Source organism: Xiphophorus couchianus, chromosome 4 (genome assembly GCF_001444195.1).
Source record: "Xiphophorus couchianus chromosome 4, X_couchianus-1.0, whole genome shotgun sequence".
NCBI classification, from domain to species: domain Eukaryota; kingdom Metazoa; phylum Chordata; class Actinopteri; order Cyprinodontiformes; family Poeciliidae; genus Xiphophorus; species Xiphophorus couchianus.
In genome coordinates, this window is record NC_040231.1 from 19,536,950 (window position 1) to 19,553,133 (window position 16,184).

General features: G+C 37.3%; 1 protein-coding gene across 9 annotated transcripts in view; it reads left to right on the forward strand.

The window, feature by feature from the left end:
- Positions 1–402: 402 nt before the first annotated feature.
- tjp1a (tight junction protein 1a) overlaps positions 403–16,184 on the forward strand; it is a 99,964-nt gene continuing 84,182 nt past the window's right edge. For 4 of the 9 annotated variants that reach the window (XM_028013802.1, XM_028013803.1, XM_028013809.1 and 1 more), the window contains exons 1-2: positions 406–926; positions 15,347–15,560. In XM_028013802.1, coding sequence (XP_027869603.1) covers positions 835–926; positions 15,347–15,560 — 306 coding nt within the window. In that variant the 5' untranslated portion in view covers positions 406–834. Of the gene's footprint in view, positions 927–1,023; positions 1,041–15,346; positions 15,561–16,184 lie in introns of those variants that run through there. The other 5 variants (XM_028013807.1, XM_028013801.1, XM_028013806.1 and 2 more) reach the window with 4 other exon arrangements.

Genomic DNA, 16,184 nt, shown 5'->3' on the forward strand with positions numbered 1-16,184 from the left:
ACTTTGATTTGATTTGTGAAAATTCAAAAAAGAACAACCTAAGGTAAAACACTCCAATGATCAAAAACTACAAACCCAGGAAAAACCCCAAACAACCCATGATCTTGACATTTTTCTGATTTTCAATTCTTTAAAAATCATGGATCATTTTCCATCTACCTCCCAGTTATACTCTTGGTCCATCATATTAAATCCTAATAAATGGTGGTTTTAAAATGTTGAATTACAAATACTGACCAGCATCAGTTGGGTTTCCCCTTGTTAAAGCGTTACATGGCTTCCTCCCTCCTCCTCCTCCTCTTCCTCTGTCACTCCTCCTCTCTCCCTCTCTCGTTGAACACACGCGCGCACTCTTCTTCCCCTGACAGACGTCTGGGTGCTGTCGCGCCTGCATCCTCCTGTCTCTGACTGTTTTGTTTTTTTTCTACACATGCAACTCGGAGTTTAACAGCTGAGAACATAAGAAAAAAGAAAAGAAACAGAGAAAAGTTGCCGCTCTACGAGGCGACCCACAACAATGACCCCGTCCTGACTAAATTTGAATGGATTAAGCCAATCTATTCCGAGCTCTAATGAGATTAGAGAGTCAGCGCCGACGTGGGTCGCGGCGGCGTGGCACCTTTCGTTGAGCTCCTCGGGGAACATTTGCCCCCGTCAAGCCAGCAGACCTGCCGGCGTGGAAATGGCGCTTCTGATGCCGCGGACGGGAGCGGAAAATAATAGACATTTGAATGCACGCTCACCTGTGCTGCTTTTGTGGCGCACGGATTCCTAGAAGTAAGGGAAGAGTTAGCAGCGGCGGCGGTGTGAGTAGTTGTGCAAAACGGAGGGGAAATGAAGTACCAGAAATATATAACAGTGATGCAGATGGCCATGGGAGTGACAGCTTCAAACAAAGACTGCCTCCCCACTAAGAGACAGCTGTGGTGAGTACACAGAGAGGAGAAAGAGACCGAGGAGGAGGAGTGGAAGGAAGTGCGCTTCTGGATGGGAGCGTGTGTTGGCGCGTTCGCGTAAAGAGTGGCAACAAATGTTTCAATGTGAGGAAAATTCGCTTTAATGTTAGCTTCCGAATGTAGATTTATAGTCCTGTTGTTGTCTGTCTATTTGTTTATTTCTTACAATATGAATGCAAAGCCAAGTTGTGCGCCGCTTGCTCCTTCTTACGCTTTTGTCATTTCACTCTTAAACGTTTATTTAAGCTTTTAAAATGCAATTTTTGCAGTGCAGAGTTTCCCACTAGGTCTCTACTTAAGCACGACTTTCTCTAACCTGGTGTAGTAAAGAAATGTTAGCTGCTTCATCACTTATTCAAAAGCTGCCTGCCACCTGCGTTTGAACCACACTGTTGGGGTGCAGCAGTTGGTGGATTCCGATTGGCTGCAGCGGCGCCTCCGAGTGTTTGGATTGTGCTGTTTTAGACCAGTCATCACGTTATTTATCCATTCTCACGTTTCCTCCTGTATCTACATTTACCACTTGGTCTGCTTTTAGCACCATGTCTTTTATTTGTTGTTACTTTTTGTGTTCATTTCAAGTTTCTAGAAATATCTTCATCGAGAGAAAATTCCTGTTGTCCGTGTCTCCACCCATTTCCTGTCTACATTTTAATAGACAACAAAACATGCTTTATTGATGTCAGCTTTTAAGTAAATAAACAAATCTACCTTCAAATATTTCATAATCGCAATATGTGTAGCTCGTGACAAGGCAATATTTTTAAGTGTTTGGATTGTTTAGACTAAAAATAGACAGAAGACATATCCAGGGTACAAAAACAAAATAAATCTGTAATGTTGCAAATACTTTTACATGCTGGAAATACTCTGTAGTGGTATGGCTAGGTAGAAGTGGCTAAAATAAGCTTTATCCATGTGGTGGTTGGGCTGAGCCTTTAAGAAAAAGTTGATCGGAGCTCTGTCATCCTGTGGCAGCTCGGAGTAGAGCTGCTGCTCCTTTGTAACGAAAAGAGTCAGCTGAGGCAGTCTGATCACAATGCCTCCTGGCCACCTCTGTTTGTGTATTTTCTAGTCATGTCCTCAACTCAGCAACATGGGGCGACAGCATTCTGAGCATGCATATGGCAACAATGGAGAGAAGAACTTGATTTTGACAGAAAGAAACTCCAGCAGGACCTGGTAGCCATCTGCTGTGACTGACTGGATTTAGGAGACAAAAATTACAGAAGCGCAGGAACCAGGATTACTTTATATATTAAAACATTGATTCAAGGTCCAGGAAAACTTTGGGATTTCCTTATATGAGTTTAAAAGCGTGTTTGGATGATGTCTGGTGTTTCTCCTGTACCTCACAATAGGTACTGTAACAAAACACGTTTTGAACAGCATGCAAAACATAAAGAGCTTTACAGTTTTCTGGCTTTACTGCATTAATGCAAAAACCTTCTATTTATACCTCAAAGTGAATCACATACACTTTGAAGACAACTTTTTTTGATAACTGCATTTATTAATTTGATTATATAGCTCAATCTAGAATGAGACATTGATTTGTCACCTGCCGGTTTGCATGACTGATGCTGAAATTACTTGCACTAAGAATCCACCAGTGCATCTTCACACATATAGGCTCCCTGAAAAGCTCCTTTGTTCCTTTGTGTCCTCTCCTCTGAGTGCATCTTAGAAAAGAGACATTACTCACAAGGCTGTGTTGAAATCGATTTCCAGGTAACAGTCAAGAGGACAAAGTAGAGACAGAACAATGAGACACAAATTACAGAAAGAAGAAACTGAGACTGATGACCTCTCTAATGCAGTTAGTTGGAGTATTTGTCCCTTTCTCTTGTGGTCAACACTTTAACTGCTACATTTCTTTGACACTTTCAGGATGTACCAATATGTATGAATTGAGATTTGAAGACGTTTTGTGCATTTCTTGTGAAACTAAGAGAAGAATGCTCAGACTGTTTTCACACGTCTCTTGTAATCCTCATTCACAAGAAAACATAATCCTTAACACAGTCTGCATTCAGATTATTCAAAGACAAACCCTGTTTGCAGTGACCGTTTTTGACATTAGTCATTTAGGCAGTTGCCCAGGATGGCATCAGAAGTGGGCGTGTCTGTATGTCAGCTGCATCTTGAACAATTTTCTATTGCTTTTATTTGTACCCCTACTTGGTGCTGACAATAGTGTGATGATGTGAAACTGTCTGTGTAGAACTTTGGTGCTTTTTATCTTGTTCCAGCATTTCAAAAGATTTCCTTCATTTTGATTGGCTGGGGGATGGCAGAAAATGAGTTTTGTCCAGTGACTTTCATTCAGGAATTGTCACTGCCTGTTTGTTTGTATCTAAGATTCAGTTGGTGTCTGGAATATCTGTCATGGATGTCGGATAACAATAACTTGCATTAGTCAGGTGTCATCCCACATATGAACATGACAGGTTATCTCCTCTGTGTTCATGTGACTGTCGTCAGATGCATTGTATGTGACAAAGTGGTACTTTAGGCTTGACACTTCTCTCTTCAAAGAGTCGTAGTGGTCTAACTGGGGCTGTCACAACAAAGTGGGGGTGAGGACACGACTATTAAAACGGGATTACTGTATTGCCTCTGACAACCATTTTAACGTTGAGAAGCTGAGCCAGAGTGCATCAGCAGTTCTTGCTTCGTGGAATCTCCCTGTGCATCCACTCACATGCCTCGTCTTGATTCAGAGTGACTTCAGATTCCAGATCAGTGGAATTGCAAGTCAACTACTAACTCACTGAAGAGAAGAGCAGAAGAGAAAGTGTAAAAAGCTTAATTAAATTTTTTTGGCACATCAACATGAACACTCATAGTGAGCTGTTTACCGCAATTAATAAAACAGTAAACCAAAATATGACTTTCAGTTTCATTGAATTATAACTTTAAGGTGTTCATAACCCATAAAGTTTTCTAAAGTGTGCCATGTTACAAATAAGGCCGCACTATACTAGAAAATCATGGATAATGCTAATATTGGTAATGATTGCAATTACAAAATAATTTGCAGTATATGCCCGTTTTTGTCTTTCCCCTTTTTTCCATCTGTGCTTCCTGCACTCTGTGACCTTTAGCATTTTGGGCAATGTCCTTTGTGTCCAGTGTGAGCATCTGCTGTTGTGAGACTCTTTGCAACTGGCTGAATATTACACCAGCAAATGAATGTAAGATGCATGTTCATAAAGCAACATGAATATCGCACACACTAATATTGTGATGATAATACTTTTGCGATATGTTACACTGTCTTAGCTTCAGCCACAAATGACAAAGATTTGTGACACTTTGTTGATTGTTCTTAAAATATTGATGCTTGAATTAGTTGCAACGTTAAAAAAAAGGTCTGGCAAAGTCAAAAAACTCAACCAAATATGGTTTAGAGAAACAACAAATTTTTTATAGAATCTCTGCATTATTAAACAAGAAAAACATATCGCTAATACACGGGATTTGTCTAATCTGTTAGTTTGAGATTATCCACACATAATAATTAGTCTATGTTGGACTTAATGCGTGGGTGTATTGTTCTGGTTTGTGGGCCAGATGTCTACTTGCAGCCCTCCACAGTTACAACCCCGCCTGGTGCTCTTAGTGCTTAATGATGCAGTAAGCCAGCGTTCCTTCTTCCTTCTTCTCCACAACAAACTCAACCCCACACAGACAGATATAGCAGCCAGTCTGCTATCAGAATAAAAAGCCTACACACCCTCTCCCTTCCCACACTTTAGTGGAAAAAAAAAACACATCCTCACAAACTCCTGTCTTACTATCTCCACATAATCTCCACAGTCCATGTCCAGTCGTGAGGGGTAATCTTACGCAAACTGACAACGCCTTGCTTTGTTTTGCTCAGCAGGAGTCCAACTCCATGGATGGTGTTTAAATAATCATAATCTGTCATTTTTTTAAAGAAGTATACACAAATGGTATGTGTCCTAAAGGAAGAACACTGCTTTTACCAATCTTTAAAGTTTGAAAGAAGGTACACATGTGATTGTATTTTGTTTTTGGTGTTTCTGTCCATTAGAAACTCACATGTTCTTACATTGGCAGAACGACTGTAATCTCCTCTCAGATGGTTTATGCCACTAAAGGGAACAGATTACACAGGGTTTATTGACTTGTGGCTCACCCTGTTACCCCCTCCCACCCTAGAGCATGCTGCGAGACAGAGTTATGTGTGGCTACTGATGCTTGTCTATGTGCATGCTAGGGAGGATGTGTGGGTGTCTATGCCAGAGGGAATATATGTGGGTTTGGCCTTTTAGTAAAGACTCTTTAGGTTCTACTGAGAAAGCTATATGATTTGTTTGTGATATATTAGCTCTGCTGAAATACATAAACAAAACTGGATCAATAAAAATGTTAATAATGATTCCATTTTGTTCTTTTAATTGATTATTCTATCAGAAAAATTACATTTGTTGGGTTTACATTATTTCTTTATAGGACATAATAGCATACAATTCACCCTAAGGTGCCTTTTTTTCTTTTTTACCAAATACAAGTACTGTGGACCACTGGCATTCGCCGGGGTTAGGGACCACAGCCAACCTACCGAAGATTGGCTCGGTCTTAGAAAACTTATAATAGTTCAAACATCCAGTATGCATTAATATGCAGAGTATAAAATGGGTTTTCACTACTGCAAAAGCTAACATCCATGTTCTTCGTTATCTCCAACGGCAAATGGCTGAAAATTAATGGGCCTCCTGGATTCACTGCTTTGCCAATGCTATCCTATTTGGCATCGTGGCTAAGTATTTTAGCTTCCCAGGCTAAATTTTCATTCAAAATGAAATCTGATCTACAAAAAAATCTGAAAATATGTTAATTTTACACAAATAATTTGAGATGCATTACACAGAAAAATATGTGAATATGTAAATCCACATATTCTTGACCGCAAGTAGGCCGGGGTCCACTGCATTGTGAAATACCCATACTGAAATGCTTTGTTAATACATCATGGCTTAGTAGCTGACTTAATAACTTCACAATTTTGGTGCAACAGTAAAAAGAAACCAGCTGAAAATTGTGTGAATTCTTTCTACATATAATTAAGAAGAACAAAAAACACTTATTGAAAAAGCTTCTAGGGAACTTATTTGCAGCATGCATCATCCAATCTGACCAAATATCACCAGAAAACTTCAATTCTGCCTAGTTGAATTCTTATTTATAATTCAAATTATTATATTACGCATTTGGATCCTCAAGCTCTTATTTGTCATTATTATTAGCAATTATTTCATTTCTTTGAAGTGGGATGATTTAGATAGGACCACTGAAATTTCTTGTACTTATTTTCTGTTGTGGCATTTGAGGGAAAAAAACTATAAAAATACATGTTTGCAACTACTTCTGGATGCGAGTATGATTTTGCATCTTGATGCATGCAGATTAATATATCTGCATACCTTATAACTCATGTCAGACCAATGTAGGTAACTCTATGTTTAGTTTATGGGTTACAAACAAAATGGAACATCAGACACTAATCAGGTCACACAAACTATTATGCTTCTTAGTTTTAGTTCATAAATGAGGTAACGTTTAGCATCAAAAGATTTGCTGTAGTCTACTTGAAGAGCTTCTTTGTAACAATAATGATGATGACAACAGCAGCCCTTCAGACTCTGAAGTCAGAGTTGCAGCTGGAGGACTTTTGACTTCACAAATCTGTGGCTCATGCTTTCCTGGCCTCTTGTGACTCTTGACTGTCATGACGACTCAAAAACAAACAAAAAAAAAGAAAGCAAGTTTCATTACTGCCATCTGACAAACAGAAGGACACAGAGGAAATTGATTGACAGGAGTCCCAGTCTTTGCTTTTCTTTAACTGTTCTTGACACTTTTTGATCTGTTTGTCAGCTTTAAGACTTTGCTAAGTTACACTAGTGACACTTTACTTTTTTCTCAAGAATGAGTGACAGAATTTTAACACTGAAACTGTTTGATGTGATTCTTTGACTCTATTTAAGTCTGAAATTAAATACACTCTAAGGAATAAAGTATATACAGTTATGTTAAGCAGACTGTAATGTTATTTAAAAAATCCATTCATTTTAATAAGTGAAGTACATTAAATATAACTTGCCAAGTAAAAAAAAAATGCTATTGGTGGGGGTTTGTTTTTTAGTGTTATTGTCATTAGCAGTCAAGAATATTGATTAACAACCAAAATTTGGTCAATAAAAATTTGCTAAATTGCATTTTGAAACAGAGTATAAACCAAGATTAGTAGGAACTTATAAAAACGCCTGTCTTAAACTTCAAATGTTTTGTTTCGAAGTCACGTTCATGTCTGTTTGAGTTTCCCAGAGATGGACTGTATATTTGTGTTAGTGTTTGCTGTCTGTCAGCTGTTGACCTCCCTGCTACCCTCCTCTCTGCAGGGGTCAGACAGCATTGGAGAGGCGACCGTTGTCAAGCCTTGTACGATGCACGTCTATATACCTAATCTTGTCTGTCCATCTGTCAGGTCTGTCTGGTCTAAAGAGAGTCCTGATCTACAGTATGTCCTCTTCTGCCATGTGGCGTTTCAAAGTTCTCAGGAATAACAGGAATAATATTTTATTGTTTTAATTTTCCTCAAAGTTTACAAAAACTGTTTTCAGCCAAGCATATCTGTCATTGTTTTATTCTTCTTTAGGGAGGTTCAGTGAGGTTATTGTGATAGAGATGACTGAATCATGTGTGCACCTTTTGTCACCACTTGTCCCCTAAAGTTTGAAGAGACCCATGAGTGAAATGATGCATGTTAATCAGCATTGGTCAGGCATTACAAAGCAGTTTGCTCATCGTCTGAGCCATAAGCTGACAATGTCTCTCTGTCTTTTGTCTCTTTGCATTATAGTTGCTCTCATGTACTTTCACCCAATTCTATCCATCCGCTAAAAAGTAATATTCTTGGAGACAGCCTTTCTTGTGTACTTCTTTGTGCTTGGTTCATCTGTTTAGTTGCTACTTTGTTGTCTTCTTGATCCAACAAAACATTTTTCATATCTGTCTTGCTGAAGGTATAAAATACTAAAGGCTTTGAAAGGTCACTCTGCATAAATAGGAAGCAAAGAAAAGTCAGGGAAGATGTTTTGGACACATCACCATTGCCAGGTGATTTAGAAAATCTAAACAAAAGCAAACCCAACTTTAGCATTAAAAAAAACAAAACAGATTAACATAAAGCGTTGTATTTGCTGAAGGTTTTGACAGGTGATCGAAGATGAGACTATCCCTGGTGCATGTAGTCTCATGCACCAGTTTTAAAAGTGTATGAGTTTTAAAAGTGTATGACTCATGAAGATGTCATGATTTGAGGAGACACACCTGCTTTTTGTCTGCACTCATCATGGAGGACACACCTCCTGTTTTTTAATTCCTGTTGGAAGTTATTTCATCAGCATATGGAGCATGTTTGTAGGTCACCATAATGTTGAGTACATTTGTTCTCCATCTTATCAAAGAATATGGTTTGACTCCAAACAAAGCTTTTATTGACAACTTTTTGATCGAGTGCTGCCACAGTTGGCTCGTCTATCTCAGCATCACAAAGTGAGACAGATTTCACACAGAGACAGAAAATGCTGTTACAGTCTAGATCCAGTTCCTGGAAAAAGCACCCAGGAGAATCAGCTCTGCAGTCTACACCAGAGGTGTTTGTGTTGAGCTTTGATTGCTGAGCATCTGTGTTGCCGCTCTGTGGGTTTGTTCATGGTGCCAGCCATTCTGTAACTATTAATCTTTTTTTTTTCTTTTCATAATGCCTAGTTACTCATAGCTTTGTGCAAAATGTGTTTTAATTTCAAATAGAAAATCAGGTGAGTAAAGAAGATGTCACCAGACAGAAGTTGAATATTTTATATTTATCAAAAAAATAGAAACAAAACATTGTTGCCAGCAAAAGATGCAATTAAGCTTTTTGTCAGTGTTGATGTTGCCATGGACATTTCTTTTTATTTCATGAATTAATACACATTATGATGAAAGGTGTGCATGTGGTCTACAGCTATAATCTTCCATTGTACTAAATAAAGCAACCAATTAAGAGGTAAAACTACTTTAAGACTTGTATGAGAAGCAATTATTGCTGGTATTTACCAAGTTGGGTGTCATTGCTAAAGTGGAGGTCAATCAATCAAGTTTATTTGTACAACACATTTCAGCAACATAACATCTTTACCATAAAAACACAAAAATAAAAAGTCATAAAAACAACATAATGTCACCAATTGAGAAACCAGTAACAAACATTACATTTTGTCACCTGCCATCATGAAAATCATCAATACACAAAGACAAAGTAAAACAAAGATTATCATTATGACGCCTGACTCATATTGAATCTTCTTCTTCATTACATAGATTCAACAAAGAGTTGGAAACACGGTCGAAGTTTTTGTAAGTAATTATTTTATTTAAGTGCATATATTTAAACACAGTTAAGCATGATTAAAAAGTCATGTAAACTATACAAGTAATTAAAAATAAGTACAATTATGTTTAAAAAGATCTTTATAAAAAGGTTTGCATGAATAATAGTCTCCTCAGGTGCATTTTAAATTAGTCCAAATTCACAAAGGAACCCAAAGCCAAAGTCGAGGTGCAACAGCCTGCAAGAGCAATCCCCTTTTATCCATGGTAGATTGTGCTTTTAGGATTGCTGGGCTCAGCATGAAGTTGAGTAATTTAGTCCTTATCAACATGATAGTATCACACAGTTTCTTCAGATTGGTTATAATGCATGAAGTAGAGGAGTGTTTGTCTGCTATTGTAGCCTACCTGCTTCAAGGTTCAAGAGGTTTTCATAGATTGAATTCCACATACCTTGGTTGTATCGAGTGGCCATTTGGACTGCTGTCAGATTTTCTCATCTCAAGCCAGTATGCTCATCATCACAGCATTGTTACCCACACAACTGTCTCAACATCATAAGGTATTTTCTTATATTCAGACCATTCCCACCAGCTGGTATTGTGTGACAATATTAATAAATGCTCCCACTAGCCTGTCTGCTATCAACAACCATGCCACATTCGAAGCCCCTTCTTTCCCATTGTGGTTCTTGGCTCAAATCCCGACTAAAACCACTAAACCTGAACTGCTCCCATCACGCTGCCGAAAGAAAGAAGCTTTGTTTTGTGTTGTAATCAGATCTGACTGTTTCCTTCAGCATAAATCTTTAACATAGTACTAAGCTGATGTTGCTTAGATATAGTTTCTCCTCAACCGTTTATTAGCTCACTGCTGGTGAAGAATACAGGATTTCAGAGAAGAGGAGTTCTTATTCAATCAGCACACTTTTTTTTTTTTCATTGACTGTTTAGTAAGCAGTGACAGAATATTTAAAACAATGAACCGTCACAAGGATTATCAGTTGTGTGCTCAGCTACAGCAGCAGCACGTCCACTACTGACAGCAAAGCAGCGGTGAAAGCTCACTATCTGAGAGTAAGCCACTATGGCAGAAATTACCATGATTTCTGTGGGGAATTTTAGTTATCTACACTACAGCTTAATAATTTGTTTGAAAGAAGTCAGAACTTGAGTCTTCAAACTTGTCTTGTTGAGTCGTTTTTCAAAAAGAGTATTTGACCTTGTTATATGAGCAGGACAGCATGTGTCTGTGGGTTATGTATCATATTAACCACATTAGTCTTTTTAACAAAAAAGGTCTTGTAGCCCATAGGCAGAGTTATTTATACATTTTCATCTTTTGTTATAGTTCTATTTCTAATCCAGATGATGTCTCACAAGGGTTTCTGGGATACATTCATAGGATTCTGAGATGAGGTTATATACATATATATATACACATACATGTATATAAAGCTCTGCTAGTGATCTCTTATTGCACAGCAGGGTGAGATTCTCTATTTTGGGCTACAGGCTCATGTAATATTCATAAGTTTCACCTCTTACGTATTGCAGTTTGTGGCTAATGTCTCTTGTTACTACTTTATTTTTAGGCTGTAAAATGCTGCCATTGTCTGCTACTGGTATTGATGGGGGTCACATTGGGTGTGCTGTGTGGGCACACCCCAGCCTGTTTGTGGGTTTCTCCATATTTCTCCAGAGGCAGTGAAAAGTGAAACTTACTGAGCTTCTCTGCTGAGAAGCTCAGGCTGTGTCTAACTCACTGGCTCAATATATCGCCGTGAAATCCTACAGCCCCGATGATAATAAATCATTCATAGGTCGGCAGCAAGTGAGAAGTCATTCTTTCGCTTGTGAATACTTTTAATGTTTCTTGTTTTTGCTGCCTCGCTGTACCAGAAAAAAACAAATTCAGCAGCCTTGCTTATCCAAACATATTGTGAAATACTGATATGTGTGAAAGTAGTTTTACTATATAAACGTTATTTACTATCATAAACAAAGTACTAGTATTTTTGTGCTAGGTGCAGAAGTACTTGTCTTGACACTCAAATGTTGAGATGCTCTTCCTATAAAATCACAATATGAGCAACTTGTGAACTCTTTAAATAATATAAGTGAATCTTTAAGAATGCAGCGATGATTGTAATAATAATCCTTGTACTAGTAGAAAATAATTGAAGACTGAATTAAGTAGTTTTTATATAAAAATTATCAAAAACAAACAAGACATTTGTTTTAAACTACTTTAAGTCTAATGGCTTAAATTCAGCTTTAGGTTTAACTAAAACATTTATATGCAAGCAAGAATTTGTGTAGAGGAAGAAGTTTAGAACTTTAAAATATTAAAATTCCAAACTAAAAATGTTTGCTTGTGATTTGTGAAAGTAAACTACATAGTTTACTACAAGAGTTGTCTTTGTTTTGTGCACTGTAAAGTCAACTGTCTTCCAGGTTCATAAAAGTTGTTTTTTTTATCTTAGAGTTGTAAATTTAGCTGAAACACTAGGTAGTAAGTAGCTACAAAATCTTCCTAAAAACACTACACAAATAAAAAAGAGCAGTATTTTGTTTTTTTGCACTGTAAATGATTATATGTTAATCATTTGCAGGCATCCAGAAGAAATACTTTGGTATTCATCCAGTAGGTATGTGAATAATTTAATTTGCAAGAAATGGGCATGTCCTGTAGGTGTCACAATCTTTTACTATCTCATCATTCAATTCTGATTTCTGGTGTCACAATTCTATTCAAGTTATTTTTATACAAAATGATTATTCATAATGATATCTGTTTCAGTCTTTGAGGTGCCTTTGCACACCTACAGATGACCCACTCCAGTGTGCTTTGCAAGGCTGAATGACAAATTGAGACATTAAAGTGTCCTTTTCATGTCTGTTTTAAAATGAATCCATGTTTAGATGAAATTACTTCTATTTTTGCTTTCATAAAATGTTCACGGAGACAACGCCACACCTTTCAGCTGACAACCTCCTCTGTGGACGACAACGTTGCAATTTCCAACCAGCGGTTTTTAGCCATTTCACAGTCTTTCATGTTATTAAGTGAAGAATCATTCAAATGTACATAGTTTTTCACAGTGTAGTATAAGCACTCTGTAAAAGAATTGATATCGCCTGCAGATACAAAAACTGACTTTTTTTTGTAGTTTCCTTTGCTTTGGTTTCTTTGATCCTGGTGCTGCCTGCATGGTGATCTTAGGAAGTGCCGCGTAAAAACAAAATGGAGCCCAACAGCAGGTGGATTTGTTTTATTTTGTATTTTTTTTTCATTTATTTTGGGACATTTTATATTTATTCTGAACCATAGTAAATAAGAATTATGATTCTTATTTTTCAGCACACCCCTAATGTCTATCTGCAGCTGGCCACTGTGACATCAGGAAGCCTCAAATTATTCAGCAATAACATGAGGTGACCACCTGGAAATCTAAATTGTGACCCTTGTGGAGCTCCTCCGGCAAATGTAGTGGCTTTGTAATACATCTACAAAATGTCCTATCGGTTTTTCTGACAGTTGTAACTCTGATGCTCCAGGAGCTGCCTTTGATACATCATTCTACTTCCTATTTCACCACCCACTCAATGGTCATTGTACATTATTGTAAATTTATCTTCTTGAAAAGGAAATAATCTCACTAATTATCATAACACAGGCTAATCCATTTAGGTGATTTTAACTTTGTTAGCCAGTTAGATTTCAGGTGGTGCTTTCCCTTCATCAAAGACTTACTAATATTGTATTGTATGATAAAAATACTAGAAAAATTGCAGCTCTGTAACACTTAAGTGGTTTAATTAAACAGCGTGAAAATAGATGTTCACACCCGGTCATTTCAGAATTAACAAAGGGGAAGGCAGTTCATATCTAATTGTAACATCTTTACCATTTTCTAATTTTAGTGGTAATGGTGTCACACATGCTTGATATTACTGTTCTGAAGAATGAGACATGAAGGAAAATTGTCTTGAAAACAAGCCTTTTGCATCTCATTTAAAAAGCATTTAAAATCTTTGCATGTTGCATTGTTCACAATTTTGCATATTGTGTTACAGAAAATTAGCTTTTCTATGAAAACGCTTGAGTAACTAAAACATCTGAATGTGTTTCGTGCCCTAGAAAGCTGGAGAAGCTGAGCTTTTTTTCTCTCTCTTTCTCCCTGTCTTTTCTCTTAAGGCTGTTTTTGTTGTCAAATCTAATACTGTCTAATTCTTTGAGAAAGCACTTGATTGATGACTTGTCATTATGATACCATTCACCCTCTTATTTGAGATATGTTTGAAAAGCTGAGCTTCAGGGCTGCAGCCTGGTAATTTAATGTTGATACTTCATCTGTAGTGCTTCAGCAAAACGATATAAAATGAGTTTGAATTTTAAATATTGGTTTATTTACATGTAATTTTTTATTAAATTTTTTTTTTTTTTCAAAAATGGCATGAGCAACGTCATTAAGACTCCAAAAGATTAACATTGCCACCAATCAAAAAACTAATCTAAAGACTTAAAAAATCAAGCTAAAATTCTAAATAAGAAATTGTTATAAATGTTTTGCCTGGTGAAATAACTGTTTAACTATGTACACATGTTGGCCAAATATGATTACTGCTAGTCTAAATCTGCTATGAATAACTTTGGGCATAACTGTTCTGATGTGTAGTTTGATCTATTATTGTCTTCAGTCTTTTTCTCTCTTTAAGCAAAACTATAATTAATACCTAAAAGGAAAGAATTGTACAAATCACAAAAACAGAACAAAAAAGAAATAACCCTGAGTTTAGACACTTTAAGTTACATTGGGTCTTTTAATGCACACAAGAAGCAAATCAGGTTTTTTTTGTGGCTTCATAATGGAAGGTATACAAATGCTCCATACCTACTCTCTGACTGCAGGCTGCCCGCTGACATTCAGCCCAATTATTCACACTTCCTGAATGCAGCAGCAGCCAACAGGAGAAGACGGCCTTTAAAAAAAATAAAGACATCAAGAAAAAACAAAACAAAAGAAAAAACTCATGTTATTTTAATCCTGTAGGCGTTCCTATGATTTCCATCAGATAGGCAGCAGTGCCTGTGAGCACTGCACAGTATAAATTGTTCTTTGAGGAAGTCATCTTTGTTGTATTGTAATGGATGGGCTTATGTCATGTTGAAGAGTTCACAAGAGACAACAGAACAGCGCTGTATGTTTTAAGACTGCTCAGAGGTACATTTTAGGCTCCCTCACAGTATCCAAGCAGGAGATCACTAACCACATTACTTATATTGTGTTGACTCCCTTCAGGCCTCTTTAACAGCCCTGACCTGTTGGGGTCAGGAGCACAAGAGGGTTGTTCTGAGTTATTTGCTGATGGGAGTCTGACCATTGTCTTCATAAAGTCTCAAAAAAAAAATAATAATAACCTTCCACCATGATCTCTACCCGTCTCACTTTCTCCATTTTGAAACCTAACTGGACATGAAATGAAATTAATGTTGCTCCTTTGGTCTTTTCATAAGTGATATTTAGATGGGTGATAGACATCTAAGTCCTTGCTTGTGAAAACTACTTTGATATTTCTAAAAAGGTAACTTTTAGAAAAAAAAAGTTTTTTGCATATTTGTTAAAACTATCACTGTCATGACAGTATAACATGAGACAGATAATCTTCTATATGAGGTTGATTGACAGCGCTAAGGCCCTCCTCCTGGTTCTGATTGGTTCTTTCTGAGGGAGTGGTGCATTTCTGCAGATGGCAGCAGGACCACAGGAAAGAGACAGAGTAGCTCAATATTTTTCATAGATTACCTGTTTCATGTAACACTGTCACAACATAGTGACAGTTTCAACAAATATGTATTTTGTATTTATTTATTTATTTTGTAAAAGTTGCCTTCAACAGATTAAAATTATGTTTTTATCAATACTTTGAAAATACTTGACCAGATTACTAGCAAGTATCTTTTTTTATGGTTTGTTGCAGGGTCACCCCACAAGAAGGAGATGCATCCCCCTCAGATGCTTCCGGGTCTTCTAGTGGACCAGTAGGTGCTACCGCTGGCGCCGGTGCTATAGCTTTGCCTGCCACCTCAACCCTCTCGTTGCCTCTGAGCCAAGCTAAACCTTCTCTGCGTCGCATCAAGGGTCGCATCCATCGCAGCAAGAGTCTGGACAGCATGGACCTGCTTGACTCTAACGTAAGGCTCAGTTATAAGGGCACATTCAGATAAACTATCACTTGGAACTGAAGTTTATTTTCCGTATGCTTAGACATACTGTATGTGCAATGGTGTGGAAGTAGTTTCTGTTTGAGTGTTTATTTACAATTTAGATGAAGAGTGTCTTTGCCAATAAGAAATAATACCTTAAAGTTACCCTGAGAACATTTACTGAATTAGATTTGCTGTGGTTTAAATGTTTGCTTTTTTTAATATCCTAATAGTTTCATTTACATTCATCATTTCTGCATGCCACTCCATTAATACAAACTCCACACATTCACACAGAATAGCCTCTAGTTATGTAATATTTCTATGTTGTTTTTTTTCAGATGAGTACAGTTTAACACATTCCCTATTTCTGTCTATGACTGATTTAACTCATAAAAAGTATTAATCTGATAAAATGATTAGGTAAGCTGCTTGGATCTGAAAACCCTGCCTAACTCCGGGATTGTCCATTGAGCTGAGAACTGCGTTTGGCCCACTGGTTAATTCATGCAAACTTGTGTGCTTGTGTTGTGTGCGTGTGTGTGTTCTGTGTTAAATGTAGACTGTGTGGTGTTTGGGAAAGCCACCAGCGGTTTATGATGTAAAAGCATG